This window comes from Meleagris gallopavo, chromosome 21, assembly GCF_905368555.1.
Source record: "Meleagris gallopavo chromosome 21, MGAL_WU_HG_1.1, whole genome shotgun sequence".
NCBI lineage: Eukaryota > Metazoa > Chordata > Aves > Galliformes > Phasianidae > Meleagris > Meleagris gallopavo.
The window spans coordinates 1,819,831-1,838,842 of NC_139424.1; the positions used below are offsets into that span (position 1 = coordinate 1,819,831).

Sequence of the window (19,012 nt, forward strand, 5' to 3'; positions counted from 1 at the left end):
TATCCTCATTCCCAGCTTTCCTAGCTTTTATTGTGTTAACGACCTATTTAGCTGGGGGAACCTGGGGATGGATAAGTTGAGCACAAGCCCGTGTTTTCTGAGCAAACTTGGGTTCTTCTCCCTCAGGAAGAGGAGACCAGGAATTCACTTCCAACCCAACTCTTGTATCTGTAGCATCCGGGGCTGTTTGTTAGCACACCGACAAGAAGGCAAGCAGGCAGACAGCCCACAGGACGGGGAGCTCAGGGATGCAGCTCCCTGCTGTCATTGCTCAATGGCATTCAGCTTTTCTCTAGAGTCCCAATCCACTTGCGCCCACAAACTTGCCATTCCCCTGCTTGCTTCTGCCATGGTTTCTTATGGAATCTGACCAACTTTGGGCTGGAAGCTTAATTTCCCTCTAGCACTACCTTTATGCTTGCACTGCCTTCTGCCAAGCCTTTCCTTCACCCGAAATAGACCTTGTGCCTCTCTGATGTTCACACCCACGACAAGTTTAGAAAAGCCATCATGCTATTTCTACATCTTCATTTTGCTGGACGAAAAGGGCAACATTCTTCTGGTGTCTTCCATGCTTGGAAGAACTCTGATGATGCTGTAGCAGCACTTCAAGTGGAGAAAATGCAGACTTTAATTTTCTCCAGAACAGGCTGGCACAGCTACTCACAGAGGTCAGCAGTGCATGAATGCAGATATCAGGAAGGCAGAGACAGCGAGGAACAACGCTCACGTTGTGTCCATGGCTTCAGAACAACCTTAGGACTTGCTCAAGGAAGGCCACTCAATTTAGAAGGACATTCGTAAAGCCTTTCCAAGAGCTGATCCAATATGAAATGGCAACCCCGAACCAAACCCTACAGTAACTTACTGTTGGAGAATGCAAAATTAAACCCATCACAAGTATGCAAAACTCATCACAAAGTGTCTTTTGTCACAGCCTACCAACCTTGGAGGCAAACTTCCAACAGTGTAACTAGCAAAACTGCAGTAATGATTGAAGCTGATCCTCTATTAAAATGTGCTTTACTTTAGAAACTGTAGTAAGGACAACTCATTTTCACCCATGGCCTTTACAAATCTTGGCTTGGATTTCAGTTATTTGTGTAGCACAACGTGTATGTGTATACATATATACATAAATATATATAATGAGTCTTTTACATGCTAAAGGATTTATATTTTAATTCAATATGGTCACCTTACTACACTGCCTAAATATCAAACTCAACCACCACTTAAGCTACAGCCCAACCCATCTCCAAGCAGCCCTGGTTAATATTAATTTTTTGACTTATTTCTTATTGGCAACATGCTTAAGAACTTTTAAAGACAGAAACCGATTGCATCACTCATCTTTTAAAGTATGGTTAACTTCCCAGAACAGCACATTTAGTAACCATTAAAGTTTTCAATTAAAGTAGGGTGCCAGCATTAAAAGGAAAAAGATAATCCTGCAAGACAATAACTGCTCCATGCACAGTAATTTTATTTTTCTTACACTATTATTCTCAAGGTACCTCATTGATTAACATAATTAGGTTAACCTAGGAAGTCACTGCTTCTAATCTTTCTTTTCCAGTTTGGAAAACGTGCTGGGAGCTTCTGCCCCACGGGATGGGGGGGAGCAGGTGGGGTCCCACTGCAGGGACAGCCCATCACACCCCAGTGGGACCCTCTGGCAGCCCCACAGCTGCACAAAGCAGAGCCAAAAGACAAAGCAAGATGCAGCAGGGTGGATCACAAACCAGTGGCAAGATTTGCATTAGAAATAAAAGCATGCCAACACTGCTCATTTTCTTACAAGCCTGATTCACTTGCAACACAACAGAGATGGGAGAGGAAAGCAGATGAAGCAGGGAAGCCTTTCTTCTGTCATTTCCCTGGTGCAAGCAGCTCACACCACTGGCTTCAGAGGGAACACAGGCATCCTATCCCACCCCTTCCTCCTGCCTCCAGATGTGATCCAGCTCTGCTATGCTCCTCCCCAGCTGTACAAGTTCTTCCCCCTACAAGTAGCACTCAGGATAATGACACCAGCGACCACATCAGGACCAAACACCCACATTCTCACCCTGTTTCAGAGACCTTCCCCACCACAAATGCTGGTATTTCAGCCAGGGTGAGCCAACACCAGGCTGAGGCCAGGCCAAGCTGCGTTCCTCCACACTACAGAGCCCACAGTGCAGCTTGATGGTGCCAGCACCAGGCACCAGGCTCTGAGCGGATGGCTGACGCAGCAGCACAGACAGGATCAAATGGTACTGCACTATGAAACAGTTATCACAGCACTGAATCTAAAACACTCCAACAAAAAAACACCTGGACAGAGTTTCCTTCTCAGCAGGGATGGCTATGCACAGAGAGACATGGCACCAGCAGGCCTGCGAGTGGAACTCTCCAAGGAAGAGACATTTGGAGCCCATGGGGTTTCCCAACATGCATTTTAGCCTATCTAGCAGGGATAACATCCCCAGTAATCAATTTGACTCACGATTACTATTTCAAACACAGGCTTGTACCCAAGCGAAGGAAGCACACTTTACACAGCTATGTATACAGAACAATAACATTGCCAGATGGTAAAATACTGAAAAGAATTAATTTCACACATGATGTTTTCAAGGTGTTAAAATATGTCACAGCTTCTGCTAATAGAACATCTCCCTCTTCCCTCCTCCTTTTAAGAAAACGCAACGTTCCCATCAGCCTGTATTTTACATTATATGTGTTTTCAATTCTGATGAGGGCAGCTGATTGCTTGCAAACCTCATTACAGTCAAATGAAAGTCTTTCAGAACCATCATTAGCAATTAGGACCTGCTGGATTTGCAGCGTATCATTTAGAGAGGTGTAATTCAATAGCTTATTGAAAAATTGCAGGTGAAAGCAGTGATTACAGGGGGGGCAGTGCCGGGGACACAGCACTGCAGGAGCATCCTCAGCCGAGTGGCAGCATCCCAGAGCTGCTGCTCTGCGTGTGCAGGTGTCTGTGGGGCACGGCTGCACCCTGCCTGCTTCTGTGAGAGGTTCTGGATGTCACAGGGCTGCAGCGAGTGCCAAAAAAAAACACTGCCCTGAATGATGATACCAACACGCTGCAGGCAAAGCACTGTTCTTTCAGGCCTCCCTCTTGTGTTGCTTGTGGCATTTGCTTCGGGTAGCTGTAACCTTTCAGCAACACTTGCAAATGCTTTGTGCACTGCACAGAGCTTGCAACCATGCTGTGTAGGTTGCAACACAAACAACAAACCTAGCAATTTCAACACGGCTGTGCCAGTGTTCTGCAAAGAAAAAACACCTCTCTTTACAAACAGAACGAGAAGTCGCGATCTCAATTTCCCTCCCTGAACAGCAGTCCTACTGCTCTCCTTACGTTGAGCTGATGCTGCTCCTCAGGCACGCAGATCTGCCCCACACTCTGTAAGTCAGTAGCAACATAGCCTTTAATCCAACAGTGAAAAACCAGCCTACACATCCATCTAGTGTCCCTCCAAGTTCATTCCACAGCCCTGATTCTTTCCCTATCTTTTGCAGTTTTCATCATCTAAATCCATCAGCTGCCAACACAGCAACCCCAAATCACAGCAGCTACAGACAAGGAGATGCAGACTTTCACCACTCATCACGCATGCTCTGTGCAGCATTACAGAGGTATCCGACCCCAAACCACACACATCTGTGTGTTTTTCCCATGCTCCTGCACAAAGCTGCACGCTGGGAGTCAAAAGAAATTAAACATCTCTGTGCGCTTGCCTGTATTACTCGCAGGCACCATTTCACTCCCAAAGCCCACCCACAACTTCATTTTCAATTAACAGCTCTTAGAAAAGCAGTAATGAAAGCAGTTGCTAAAGAGCACTCAGATGTCATTGAGAGACTGCAAACCCAAACTGTAAATAGCACGTTGTAAATGGCTTGTCAGCAGCCAGCTCTCACTGGAACCGTGCTGCCGGTGACAATCAAACCCATCTGCTCAGCTCCCACCCTGTAGCACCACGAGCCCCTACAGCTCACACCAGGTCCCACAGCGTGCTGTTACCTGCAGTGCACGGCCTTGGTTCCTCACCACCAGCAGGACTGACGGCAGCCCACAGCAGGTACATCACCCACTGCAGCAGCAGGGCACTGCAACCTCCACACCTGAGGCTGAGCGTGCTGCAACCAGACCCCAAGCACAGTTAATGTCTGCAAGTGACGATGGCAGGGCAGGAGAGCAGCCACCAAGCCTTCGTTTCCTGTCTAAGACATGCAGATTCAGGGCAAGACTGCCAAGGGGATCTCTGACTTGATTCCGAGAAGAGAAAGTTTCAGTACTTTCCTCCCTCCCCCTTATTTGATTCATGTAAATGGATTGCAAGGTTAAAGCTAATGCTTGTAGCTGATGGCTCTCAGATTGAGACGTGCATCTTTTTACTCTTCTTCCCTGTTTTCCCTTTATCACACTAAAAGTGACCTTCTAACTCACCTCTCTCTCCATCACCAGGTTTCCTTCCTTAATTCATTTTCTGCCCTCTCTGCCAGTGCGTCTCACTCAGCACCAGGAATTGGGATTCAGCTGGCTTAGGCACAGCCCCACAGCACACAATGCCATCTCCTACTGCACATAAAGCAGCTCGCAGACCACTGCACAGAACCTAGACTGCTGCTGCAGAGCAATACATACACTGAAGAGGACCCTCTCCTACAGCACAGCACGTGAATCTTCCAGCGAGGCAATAAAAAGGCAACGAAGGAGATGGTGGTGGTAGCAGAAGTCAGCATCTTCTGTTCTTTCTAGAACAGTTACCCCCCTAACAAAGAACACTGATCTTTCCTCTTGCTGTCAACACACCTGCTGCAATCAGAGCCCTTTGTTCCTAGCATGCCCCATCCTGCTCAGACCTCGAGGAACACCACCACATTAAAAACCATTACAGTTTTTTGCCATCCCTTTTCTAATTTAACAATGCTCACTTCAAGATTTCCACAAGAGCGTTAAAGGAAATGCATAATAACACTCCATCTACCAATTAATGTAAAGGAAATTAAATCTAAAATGCTGGAGAAATATTCTGATGAGTCTTATGTTTGCTTAACGCCAACTGAAGTTTCCTCAAGGCATTTAATAAGTACATTTATAAGAGCTCACAAAGTAGAGTTCAAAAGTCTTTTTGCTAGTAAAATATGAGTCTTAATTAACCTATAGTTTCACATTTTCCGGATTTCAATAAACCTGTAGGCATTTCAGCATAGCTGAATAAATACCTGCATGAATACTGCAAGGATTTTCTCTGAAAACTAATTAGCAGTCCTTCCAATAGCTGACTTCAACTGAATCTGTTTGATGAGGGAGCTTCGTACTGTAAATCCTGCATGTGAGAGTTACTGCCAGCAGATAACAGATTTCACAGAGAGACGTATCAGACAGGACTGTTAACTACTGGTAGAACGACAAACAAGATCTCCAGGTGTAAAACATTCCCAACAGGGACAGACTGCAGCCTAGCTTGTTTGCCAGCACAGGAACACAAGTGACAGCACTGAGATGGCATCCTGCCATCCAAACGTAATATTCACGTGTGACAATTCAGGATTCCTCCGAGGACAACGGGAGCAGGATACCTTGCTTATGTCTAAATCACATGGCCTTAATACAGCAGAGATTCCATATAGATAGATAGATATAGATATCCAGCAGCAAACTAAATTTACACTGAATCACAGAATGGCTTTGGTTGGAAGGGAAAAAAAGATTATTTACCATGAACATGATTGCCACCATGGGTTGCTGCCCAAGGCCCCATCCAACCTGACTTCGAAAGCCATCCGTGGCTTCTCTGGGCAACCCATGCCAGTGTCTCACCACCCTATTGGCTTCAGATCTTCCTACTTTATCCTGTACAAAACAGTGGGCCCAGTTCTTGACTTGCTCTCATCTAACAGGCAGTTTTACTTCCAAGTGAGAGCCCGGCACAGCAGTGGGATGACAGTGGGAAACCAAACCCAATGCATGGCCAACGGCTGCTCTAGGAGCGAAGATGTTATATGTTCAGAGGGAACAAATCATCCTCAGAACTTACCAGCCCCCTCCTTTTTTTCAGGATCTTTTCCATTTGTCTTGAGAAAAACGGCAGAAAATACTTATAAATATTGCATGTAAAAGTTGTGTGCCTTTTCAAATAAGCTTTATTGTCTATTACATATTTTTCTTCCTCGCACTTAAAATACCAAAGCCACTTGGATTTACAAGTACCTAAACTGTTCTTAAGACTAAAATGTTCTTGTCTAAGGAACTGTACCCCTTCCAAATGTATTAAATTTATACTGAGCAAGATATTTTATTTCCTTTCAGGTTTATCCCTCAGGAATTAAGCAGAGTTCTCAGATTTATCAGCTAAAAGGAAAAGCATTTTCCATGACATTTGTCAACTCAATACCTTCCAAGTCAGTGTATATTTATTTTTGAAAACATAACCTCACAAATAACCTCCATCAGCAGCTTGGCTGATTCCTTCATTGCTTAAGTACCAGGCAGAAAGGTTTCACCTGACAGCAGGCTATGCCAAGGGAATCAAAAAGTGCAAGAAGTCAGCTTTTCTGAAGGCCAGTTCCTACTGTACAAAGCAGAGATATTTACCATTTCACATACTGAAAAGAAACACAAATAAGGTGGCTTAGGTGAACACAAAACAATGAAGGAACACAGCAACCCTCAATATCTACTCATATGCATTACATCAACTGCCTTGAAGTGTCCCCCAGCCTTCCTCAGAAACAGAAATAATACCAAAATGAGCAGAAATACCTTTAACAGGTGTGGTAGTATAGATACTACACAATTTGCTTGCATGGCTGAACTCTTATTTTAGTTTTATATACACTCAACGAAAACACTTTTACCAGGCTCTGCAGCTCATTATCAAAATGGAATGCAAGTCAATGTACTTGTTCTCAAAGTTTTTCCCATTTCCCTGAGGTCATAGAAGGAGAAGCAGCAAATCTCAGTTTTCTATATTAAGTTTCTCAGCAAAGCAATGTTTGGTTTTCACCAACCAATGATCAAGACTCAAAGAACACCAATTATCTCCATTAAACAGATACATCTTGGATGAAGAGCCAACAGCATCACTCAAATTTCAGTCAAAGCTGGCCTCTTTTATTGTTTCTTTAGACTTCAGCTCTGCACAACCAACAGGTACATGCCATAAGTAAAACATCCAAGATCTGATTTATTTTTAGGATATCACTCATCAAAAAAGCAAAACGTGGCTTTTCTTGCTAGAAAAATGACTTCTGCCGTGTGTTTTTTCTGTCTTAAAAATGGGAAACACAGCACTATACAGTCCTGAAGAAAAGAGACCAGCACTTCCAGCCTCAAGCTTTCTACTCCTGTATTCTGCACATTTGTACACCTGCAGCTCAGCAGATGTAAGACATCCCCAGTGCTGGGCAAGCACGAAATTTTTCTTCCAGATAGGTGATCAGAAACCCAAAAGGGCTTCACACTGGTAGCACTGACATCCTACAAATGAGCTCCTCACACCCACAATGATTGATTAACAGCTGCTCTCTCACAACTCCCTCACCTCACCCTTCTTCAGAGAGAATCTCAGGTTTCTGTGTCTAAAGACAAGAAGGTGTATTTTCAACACGAAGTCTGCACAGCAGCATAACACACACATTTATTGGCCCTGGCAGTCTCACAGTCAGCCTACGTGAAACTCTTTCCAACCTCTGGACATCCATTAATCAGCTCAGCTCCAGCAGCAGTAAGAAGCCACTTTCTCTCCCACTCGGTCAATCTCTTCTCACACCAAGACCTGATAGCAAGTGGCACCCAAGAGCCCAACAGTAAAGCAACCACAAAGGGGTTGAAACAAACCAGCGATCCCATAAAACAAACAATCCACTGCTACACACCATGGGCCAACAGCCAAAGTCCCCCCTCCCCACAAGAGGCTCTCCTACCTGTCTGAGGCCCTTCAGTAATTTCTTCCTTTTCCCAAGGTGCTGACAAAGATTGCGATCGTTTTCTCGGTCAGAGCTGTACTGGTGGTGGTGAAGTCTGTTCTTTTTCGGAAGATATGACAGCCCATTGGTAAGTGCTTCCCGTTTCTTCTTGGCCAGAGGATTCTGTCGCTTCTCCACGCGTTCCTGAGGTTTCAGAGCTACATCCTTCTGCAAAGGAAGAGAAGAAAAGCAGTGGTCAAAATACAGCTGGGATCTGGCCAGCCTCTTCAAGCAGCAATTTCCAGAGTGACCATCTGAGCACACTCAAGGCAACGCTACAGCCACCAGAAGATGACAAAACAATCCTCACTGTCCTCCAGGTAAACAAGAGCCAGCTGAACACTAAATAAAACATGTGAGTGAGTGCACAGACATACACAGCTTCAGATTTCATACCATGAACCTCATGATTCTCAGACGTGTCACACATCTACTGAGCATGCATTTAGAAGACAACATATGTTTATAACATTTAACAATTCCCTTCTATTTAAACAAGCCTTGGCCTTTCACATTTCTTTGTACTTATTTCTTTTGACTTACACTTGACAGGATAAGGCAAGAGCTGACCTAAAGCCAATTAATGTCAATGAATCTCAATTGCCTTCAGTTGATTCTTCCTCAAGCCTGACCCTCAGTACATTTCCAAATCTCAAGAAAAAAACATCAAAAGAACCCCCATGGTCATATTTGCTTCAAAGTGACCCTTCTTTAAACTCCAGAATCAACGTCTGTCTATAAAAAAAAAACAACACTCATGTCTCATGTAACATGAACACAACTTCTGATGCTCAGCCTTTCTTCCTGATATCCTGCAAGAGCATTTTTTTGTTTTAAGTAAGTGCTAATTTCCCAATGATAAAGAAAGAATGGCAGAGGAAGATGGAGGAATCACAGTGGTCCTTGGGAGAAGTTACTGGGAGAGTGGACATGACAACACATATTGGGCTTTTAATGAATGCAATCAGCTGAACCCCATCTTCTCCAAGAACTGCATGCATAAGAATGCAGTATTCCTTCATAATGGACACACTATTTAAATAGGCTAGTAGTATAAGCATCTCCTACTAACATTCCCGGCAGCTTTGACTAAAAGCTCTCTGCACTGCACCATGAAGTGCTGTGACATTGTGAGCCTCCATGCTTTTTTTTAATCATCACTTAATACTGTATTTGACAGCAGAACAAGTTGGGAGAAACCAATTGGTGAACTGGTCCCTGTGTCACACTGAGACTCAAGTTTAGGAGAGTATAATTCCAATTATGCCATATTTAAATACAAAAAAAAAAAAAAATGCCTACAAGCAAAAACCAGTTTGCCTTTAATTAAAGAATGCTCCCCAAATGCACAAGAACTTCATAAAATTCATAACTGAAACCAACATGATGATTAATTAAACTGAAGCCAGCAAATTTTCCAATCTGGTACTGGATAAAAGAAGAATTTCACATGCATTACAGATGGACAGCAGCTGTAAGACTTTCTCTGACTTTATGAACCACTCCCCGTCACATTTGTGCTCCAGATCCTTCATCACTGTATCACAGAACAGCCACACGCCTTATGATAATTGCCACTGTACTGCTATATTTTTTTTTTCAGCTCAGTACCAAAAAAATCCATTGCTTTGGGAATAGCACATCATACCAGTGCAGGGGTTCAAACACAGAGCTCATGTTTGTAAACAGAGAGGAAAAAAAAAAAAAAAGGGAGGAACCTTCCAGAAGAAAATAAATATTCTCCTAATGATTAAAGTGCTTTGTGGGATTTTTTGTTCCTTTTGTTTTTTTTTCCCCCCTGCAGCTGAAGATCTAAATGAAACAGTGGCAGGTTTCCAGAAGCTTATAAGATGTCTAATGGGAATAACACCACCACCAAGACATTACTAGCTGCCATTAGCTTTACAGAGGGTACAACATGGGTCAAATTTTGCAGAAGACTACAGGCATGCCTGCCTTAACCATCCCTAAAAGACTCCCACGTTGTAGCCAACCTCACCAATAATTTCATGGACTGTCAGATCTACAGGAAGGTTTGTCTCACACAAGCTCTGGGCCACGTGAATGTATATATATGCCTACAACAAAGAAAAGCAACATCAATGCCACAAATCCTTCTACTCTCTATGAAAACAGCATGTCTGCAGGACCAACCTGCAGAAGTCTCCAAAAAATAAGATGCAACAAGAAGGCAGCTCCATACACACACAGCTTGTCATTCTGCAGATTGAGGCCCCTAAATGCACCTTGGTAGATGGCTTTACTATGAAATTTAGACACAAAGACTGGTGTTTAGACAACTGGGATCCTCCAGAACTGCTAGCTGCTTTCCACCAGCTGACATTGCTGCAGAGAAAATTACAGAGCACTATGGGTCAAAACCTCCTATTATCCAACTGTACCACAGAGCCTCTCGTCACATTCAGCAGATACACAATTTGGTGCCTAAAATACACTTATTTGCTTGCTCCAAATCTGTATCTGCAGACTGGACTCCAACAGCACACGTTAAAGCTTGGAGACACGCAGGCAGGATGCACTACAACCAACTCTAATAGCAGTCACTGCTCTGTCAATCTCATTTCTGAGGGTGCAAATGGCCCTGGACCATTCTGGCACACTGAGTGCACGCGAGGCTGCAGAGATGGGCACAGGTTCTGCCCCCTGGGAAGAGGCTCAGCAAGGAGGCACTCTGCTAGGAACACAGCCCTGCACCAACCACTGCCTCACTCTGACCTTTCTCATCCCATTCCTATCTTTCTGTTGTTGAGACAGGACAATAGCCATACCACGCCGTGTGCTACGTTAGCCAGCAGTCTTAATTATGGACTTTAGGCATCGTCATGATTAGAGTAATAAGCTGTAATTACTCTAAGGTGACAGGGCTGCACAGACCTTATCTACATAGATAAGATGTAGTAATATTTCATGTCGAGGCATATTTCTAAGCAGCTGCCCATGGAGCTGATTTGAGCACACCCTGCAAACGATGCATTCCGACCTCAATGTAAGCTTTCCTCCTCTCCTGCCAGCACACAAACCCACACATTATTAAATAAATCATACAAACATATTAGGCACGGTTTAAAACAACCTTACTTGGAGATATCTTTCATCAGTAAAGTGCCTTAAGTCTATCAGGAAGGTGACTTACATGTATAAATATGTAATTACATACAATTCCATTAAAAAGTGCATTAATATTTATGAGTGTACCATATCATCTAAAAAAAAAAAAAGAAATCCATTTGTTTTGCTTCTGTTGGGCACACTCATCAGCCCAGCATCTTTGCATCATGGAGAAGAGCTGCCCTGCCAACAGGTCCTGTCATAACACTGATGAGTGGGAGGCTCTGCCAACATCACAGCTCCCATTAACAGCATCAGTCCCAACCCCAGCCCTGCATTGGTGCAGGAGGAGAAGCAGCTGCTTGGGTACAACAGGTTACTTCTACTACCAGTAGGCTTGAAGGACACTGCACTCTCACCGAGCACTAAAGCCTCCAGCAAGCCATGCCTTACTTATTTCAGGAAAGTCCATCTTCTTCCTACCGAAGTGACAGCTTATTAATTAGACATCAGGTCCCCAGTGGCAGCCAAGCATTTCTTCAGACAGCCTCGATCTCCTCAAGTCATCATTAAAGGCCATTTTTCTGATCCTAGCGTTGTAAGAATTTACTTTCTGAATTCACATTGAATGTGAGGCCAGGCATTATTATTTTTCTAAAATGAAAGTACATTACAGTGTGCAAGTAGTGTAATAAGTAATAACTGTGTCAGGCCCAAACTGTATTCCAATTATTTGCTTGTCAGGTTCCTGCTAGTTCACAATAGCTTTGTGTAAGAGCCTAAGAGTTTACACCTCACCTCAATAATAAAATTAGATATAAAGAATTAAGAGACTTCTCTTTAACACCCCAAATTATTACACAGCCATGAAATATCAGCATTCTCTAGAACAACTGGTTTGAAACACCACCAGCCCAACCCTGTCTTGAGTGCGTGCATTTTCAGCCTGAAACCAAGCACCTCTGTCCAATCACACTGCAATGAAGGTACCTCTGGAGCCCACAATAGAATCAGAAAACCACAGACTGGCTTGGGTTGGAAGGGACCTTACAGCCCACCCAGTTCCAAGCCCTGTGTGGGCTGGGTGCCCCCCAGCTCAGGCTGCCCAGCTCCCACCCATGGCCTGGGGCACCTCCAGGAATGGGGCACCCACAGCTCTGAGCAAGAGGGAAGCTGTGGATCTTACTGGGTTTTCTGTTAAATTTGGGAAGAACTTTTAAAGCTGATGGCTGAAAGTGCCTTAAGACTTCAATCCTTCCCTCTCACCATAATTCCTTACTTTCCTTCTAGCAGTAACATCAAGATGTAAAGGTCTGAGAACAAGGCAGTGAGTAGACCTCTGTATGGGGCTGCTGAATCACGGCCTGAACCTCTGACTGATCACCTGAGGCGAGCAGTGAGTCAGCCACGGGAGCACAAGTGAAGGCAAATCACCTGTGCTGCAGGAAGGGGTGGAGCCTGGCTGCACCTCTCCTAGAGCCATTTAAGAGCTGACTGCCAGTGGGGAAGGATCTCTCTGGAGATCTGCTCCATTGGAGTTCATCTCGCGAGCCCAGGACAGGGTGGGTGACTTTCTCTCATTACTCCAATATAAATTCTATTAGCCAAGCTCCTGGATATATATATCTGTATATCCATTGATTATATAACCCCACAACCTTTCACAATCAGAAAATAAAATGCTTATAACAGTCATTTTGTTTCCCTCAAGATGAGATAGCTAAACACGCTGTGCCTTCTTCTGAATGCACAATTAACTCCTCAGAAGGGTTCATCTGAGTGGAAATTAATTACAAACCCTCCTAAAACACCACCAGAGAGAAAAGAAGGCACATATTTAGCAAAGTGCAAAAGAGGACTTGCCAAATGTGGCAGTGATGGCATTTTAGGACTGCAGGGCCCGGTGAGGATGTCACCCAGTCCAGGCACCACAGCCCATTTGCTCATCCCAACCATTTTCCCAAGTTCCAAGACCTCAGCAGAAAGATTTAATCTAGCTTTGTTTGTTGCCTTTGTTTCCACAAAATTACAATTTGTTGCCTTCTGTATGCGTCTCAAATCTGAAAACAAAGTGTTGTGCAAAAGGGGCTGTGCAACAGACTGAAGATGGAACGCCGCCCCAGGCTGCAGGGCTGTACGTGGTGCTTACAGATGAAGGCAAGACAATAGAAATGCAAGTTGCTGTCTGCTCGAGATATGTTTTATAAAAGAGCTTCTGTAGCAAAGAGATTGCTTTGATTTTTCATCCCAACATCATTTGTTAACAATATCATTGATAAACAGACGGCAGCTTTTCAGGTGCTGCTGATTTGAACTGCACACAAAAAAAAGCAGCACTAAAGGAACATTACTGAGGTTATCAAGTCAAGGACCTGGAAGTTATGAAAGGCCAGGACTGAGGCTGCAACCACCACCTGAATTCAGCCCTCCCACTCACAGGCGTTACGATACAATCTTTAATTACATGATGGCATGCCATTATTTCCCCCTGCAGAATGGAAGGTGCTCGGTTAATGAGCAGCCACTCAGCATTTTGTTTTCACCTTTTTGTTCAACGTGTGGATGTTTACTCAGGCTCCATTCAAACCCTCTTCTGAATGCACAGTTATTAATTTCCTCAAGGGCTTTTTGCACAACCCCTCACTGTAGCATCAGATGCTCAACAAACACCACCAGATCTAAAGGCAGCTCAGCTAGAGCAGCATATTTCACTCTCTGCATTTTAGAGGTGGAACGCACAGTCCTGACATGTTCAGGTCAGAAACGTTTGCTAATTTTAAGCACCCACTAAGAAGTGACTGGGATTTGATTTCTCAAAGAACTCAGCCCGACAGAGCACTTTATCTAATGAAGGACAGCCTTCATTGATTGCAGCAGCACCTGGGAGCACTGAGCACTCCTGCAAATCAGGCTTTAGCAAGAGCCAGATAATATAAGGACACAGATAATGGCTATTTCTAAAATACATCATTTGATGGCCTCCCTCAATGCCACGTATTAGATGTGAGATGGAAGAAGAGGTAAAAAAAACAGGGCTCTAGTTACATTTAACCAATCTAAGCAGGAGAAATACCTGCTGCAATCCTCATTGTATGCCTGCCAGCTTTGGAAGCATCTCCTGGACACCAGACTTTACCAGGTGATCTAAAAGGAGCATTTCACACAGCAAAATAAACAGCCCCAGACAGAATTTTAACCAACACATCATTCCTTTCCTGAACATACAGGGTTTGGACCCAGATACTCTTTTTCTCAACAATTTAATGACACTTCTTACTTCAAATCAGATCTGGGTTGTTCGTTTGTGATTAATTACACAATTGCATAATATTGGTTCTTTGCTTTACCCAAGTAAATCTCCCAAATAACATTTAATTAAACCAACCACTTACATGTGTGTCTAAGTCTCACTGCATTCAATGGGATTTTAGCAATATTAAGTATGTTCTTATCTTACACTCTCAAGCTTTCACCCTGATGTGACAAAAAACATGTTTAAAATGAAGTTTCTGTAAGTATTTGAGTACAAAAGATTAAAACTTACTCCTACACATCACCTTTTACAACAGCAGAACGCTGCTCAAGTGTTCAAAACCACTCAGGTCAATGAAACAGCAGTAGCAGTGTAGAGAAAAGCAAATGGACATTCAAGATGTGTTAATCACCAGGCATACAGATGCTACACAAAACAGGTGTACAGATGAAGCACTTCTGCTAAGACCTGCTCCCTCATCTCCTCCCTTTGGAACAGGTTGCCCAAGGAGGCTGTGGATGCCCCATCCCTGGAGGCATTCAAGGCCAGGCTGGATGTGGCTCTGGGCAGCCTGGGCTGCTGGTTGGTGACCTGCACAAAGCAGGGGGTTGGAACTGGATGAGCACTGTGCTCCTTTTCAACCCAGACCATTCTGGGATTCTATGATTTCTGTCATGCTGGGGCAGGATTTGGGTCCCACATCTGAGTGCTGCTGGCACACAGTACTCACCCCGAGGCTCTGCATACTTACATCTCCAGGACCGTCCCACATACACAGCCCTTGCAGCAAAGGGAAAGCTACTCCTGCTTTAAGGGTTGGCCCTTCAGTAAATGTGCTCAATATACCCTGTGAGCAGCACAGCCACGTCCTCACAAAGTGTTTACTGTCATTCTTTGAGGAATGAAAAGAGAGGGAAAAAGAGTGCAGAGAGCAAATCCATCCCCAGAAGTGCTGGCTTTAAATCCTGCTGCCAACACTGAGGGCTGCACTGCTCCCCTGCTCCATTATCATTAGAGACAGGAACAGAGAAGCAAGCACTTACCCAGCATCCAACACAAAGGTGAATTTGTCCCTTTTGCTAATTGCACATTTACAGTAACAATCCCATTGCTGTACACAGCGCCTTTATTCCACGCAGCCACGTTATGCACAGCAACACCTTAATTTGATGCAAAAATACATTCATTCATAGGGACAAACCAGGGTTGTGTATGTTTCACACACATACCTCTGTCTGAGAATAACAGTGAGCTTCATGTCATGACAGGAACAAACATTTTTCTCCCTACAAAACTTTTACCTACTGAACAGGTATCATGTGCCATACCAAGTAATGGCATCTGCTAATGCAAATAATTTCAGTCCAGCTAAATAACTGAGCAGCTCTCCAGTTCTACACTGGTATTTTTTTCCCCCTTTACATATGTATTTACACTTTTTGTTCGGATTTGAAATGAAAAGGAGAATTCACAAATCTTAGCAGAGCCCTGCAGCTACTGTTTGACATGCACGTGTCACTTTGGTGCAAGCTGTGCACAGAGAGGCTCTATATTGGGACACCACAGAAGAGTTGAGATTTGCTGCCATGTTGCCTTTGAGAATCGAGCAATCTGATTCTCCAAGAACTGACACAAGAAAAGCACTGAGACAACACAGGTAAAGCCAGCTAGGATACGGACCGCCGAAACAGAGAATTGACATGGGAACACGTGTGCTTATTGCTGTACTGGAAATGAACAAAATGACAACACAAATGAGCAAAGCAAAGAGGAGATTTAGAGGAACTTCTCCCAAAGTTATCATAATGTTACAATTACAGTGTCTTTTTTAATGTAATTTTGAACCAACTCTCTTCCATCTCCTGGGCCAAGAAGTCCAACTACTTGCAAGACCACCTCTTCTCTTCTCAAAGCTCCTGCTGCCCAATATTCCTCCTGATTCTCTCTTTCTCTCTCTTGGAAGCTCTTAACTCTACTGCTGTTCTCAGCACATAGCATACAACCTCACACAAAAGACTCACAAAGACATTTAAAAAGGAAATGGCGGTAATTAGAGAATGAGGAGAGAGAAAGAGAGAAGCAGAAAGTGCAGAGATAGAAATGCATCACTTGAGATGAGCTTTGTAATACACTTCATTAGGAAAAGGATCAGAACCTTTGTGCAATGAGAGAAAAAACAACAGCTCAACTCCTCTGCAAATGAAACCTCCTTCTAGCACTAAGGGTGAAAAAAAAATAGAAAAGAACAAAAATTTTAAGACAGAGAGCAATACGTAACCTTTCCATTTGCAGGCTTATTCTTCCCTTAGGAAACAGATAGGCTGAAGATAAATTCGATGATCAAAAAAACCAGAGGGATTACATTCTTGTAGAGTGCCTATCGTTGGCAAATCCCACTCTGCAGCTCAGAAGTACAGCTTCACATAACAGACCAGATTTATCATTGCCTGTCCTTCTCACCACTTACAAAGCAGCTGCAGTTGTTCCCATCTCAAGAGTCCTCATTCACATTCACAGGTGAAATAAATGCCAGGATTATTTTGTTGTTCCTTTACAAAGCTATAAAGCACCAAATCAGGAGCAGACAGTCAGGGCCACCGCAGCACTGCCACGTGTACTTTCTGTCTTTACTTCCCTGCTCCTGCTAACACATCAAAAATCCTCACAGCAAAGCATTCATTGCAGCCCAGTGGCTGCTCTGAAATCTACCAGGCATCAGCCAAAGAGCACCAGGTGCCCTCAGCCATTCCTAGGAGGGCAAACACGGTTCCTCCCTTCTGTTTCAGATGCAGAATGTGTTCCGTGTGAATCCATAGAAAGGGAAAAGCAAGGATGATGACACCAATCAGTTTTGTTACAGGGCGCAGACCCCATAAAGCTGCCTCATACACCTGAGAAAACATCATTTACAGTTGAGCCAGGCTGAAAATATGGCATTTCCTGCAAATACTCAACTTAAAGCTACTCTGTGGGCAGATCTTTTAAAGGATGCTTCAGTTTAGATGTTCAGAGCAACTCAGTGGCTGGAAAAGCAATTTCTGCGATGCTTCTTGTTTATAGCCACCTAGAAGCAACAAATTCAACTTAGCAGGGATGCAGTCAGGAGAACTGCAGCTCCCAAACACAGCATCTCAAGTCAAGAGCTTCCCTAATGCCTCCAGCAAACTGGAGAGGAGTCACAAAAACTGTGAGTGATACCGCATGAGCGATGCTTAGATTCACAGCACGCTTTATCGTATATCAGGCTGTCTCGACTGAACTTGTAACCATTTCTCCTGTAAAAAGCATCCGAGCTGCTGTCTCTCTGTAAAAATTTGCCTAAAGCAGAAAGCAGATAAAGCTCTGCAACGTATCTCTGGAGAGCTGTGGAATATCTTGAAGAGAATTAGAACCTTCCCAGGTATCAGCCTGCGCTCAGAAGGAAACCTTTCCTACTGAAGATTTGTTTTCTAAGCTGCTTGTTGGCGCTGGTATCCAAATCTCCCCTGTCTGATCTTATCACAGCTTGTACCCTGCCAGGCACAGGATTAGAGCTGGCTGGACTGATGCTGTGTTATTAATGTGGGCACTTGGGGGATGCTCAAAATTCCTCATCTTCCACTGGCTCTGCGTGACCCGCAGCAAGTAAGCCGAGCCCCAGTCCACAAAGCAAGTATTCAGGGGCCAAAAACTATTTAATTCCCATTGAGTGATTTTCCAAAGGAAATAAATGGCTCTGAGAATTCAGGCCTTTACCCTTCCGTGCACTGGTGCTCATGTGTTAAATGGAAGTAAGACCACATCCTATTTCATCTGTGCCTCATAATGCTAAATACTTAATGAGGTAAAGGGATCGGGCGCTGCAGGAACAAAGGGGCCACGCACATGCATGGGAGAAGCAAATACTGCAAAGGTTCCCTGCAACGGAGGGACCATTCAGCAGCTCAGAAGGGGTGCTGATGGGACACACAGATGCTCCTCCCAAGGCCACCAGCACACTGAATCTGGAGCGTGTTTCAGTGCAATTCAGCTGGCATTAAGTAAGCAGTGTCCCCGCATACAAACCCCTGTGGATGCAGGCAGTGGGGGGCGTGGGAGGAGACCCCAGTGAGGAATGAGGGTTACATGACTTAAAAGAAGGAATCTGAGAAAAAGGCCATTTTTTTTTCCCCCACTTCCACAGTCAGTCCCCCATTCCCTACCCTATTTTATACCTTGTGTTCTTAAGGCACTCTGTATAAAATTTAAGTCCAGGGCAGAAAATAAATCCAAACCAACACACCAAAATGCATTCAAGCTCCGCTGTTTTATTACGAGGCAAAAAATGACCTCAAAAACCTGGACTAAACAAACGCCTGGAGTGAAAAAGATGGAATAAATTAAAGGATATAATTATGGCTGGGAAAAGGGGGAAGGAAGGAGGTCGCTCAATAGGATGAAAGACGGATTTGAGAAATAGGAAATGAAAGGAGTTGTCAGCTTGAATCAGGCAGGCTGAAAACTGCTGCTGATGTTGACTGACATACTGAGACTTTCCAATTGCAAACTCTTTCTCTAATAAGCTGCAAATTCACCTCTACGCTTTTACTTTGATCTTAATGCAAATGTTTTATAATGGACAGATTTAATGATGTTCAGGTGCTTATTGGTTCTATCGGACTTGATACAGGAATCAATCTCCCCCTTTAGAAAGCTTGGGTTAATGGCAAAGTTTATTAAACT

General features: G+C 43.9%; 1 protein-coding gene across 6 annotated transcripts in view; it reads right to left on the reverse strand.

The window, feature by feature from the left end:
• Window positions 1–19,012, reverse strand: part of AUTS2 (activator of transcription and developmental regulator AUTS2) — a 659,297-nt gene that overhangs the window by 496,631 nt on the left and 143,654 nt on the right. For all 6 annotated transcript variants that reach the window (XM_085240900.1, XM_085240904.1, XM_085240903.1 and 3 more), the window contains exon 2: window positions 7,948–8,157. In XM_085240900.1, coding sequence (XP_085097026.1) covers window positions 7,948–8,157 — 210 coding nt within the window. The remainder of the gene's footprint in view (window positions 1–7,947; window positions 8,158–19,012) is intronic.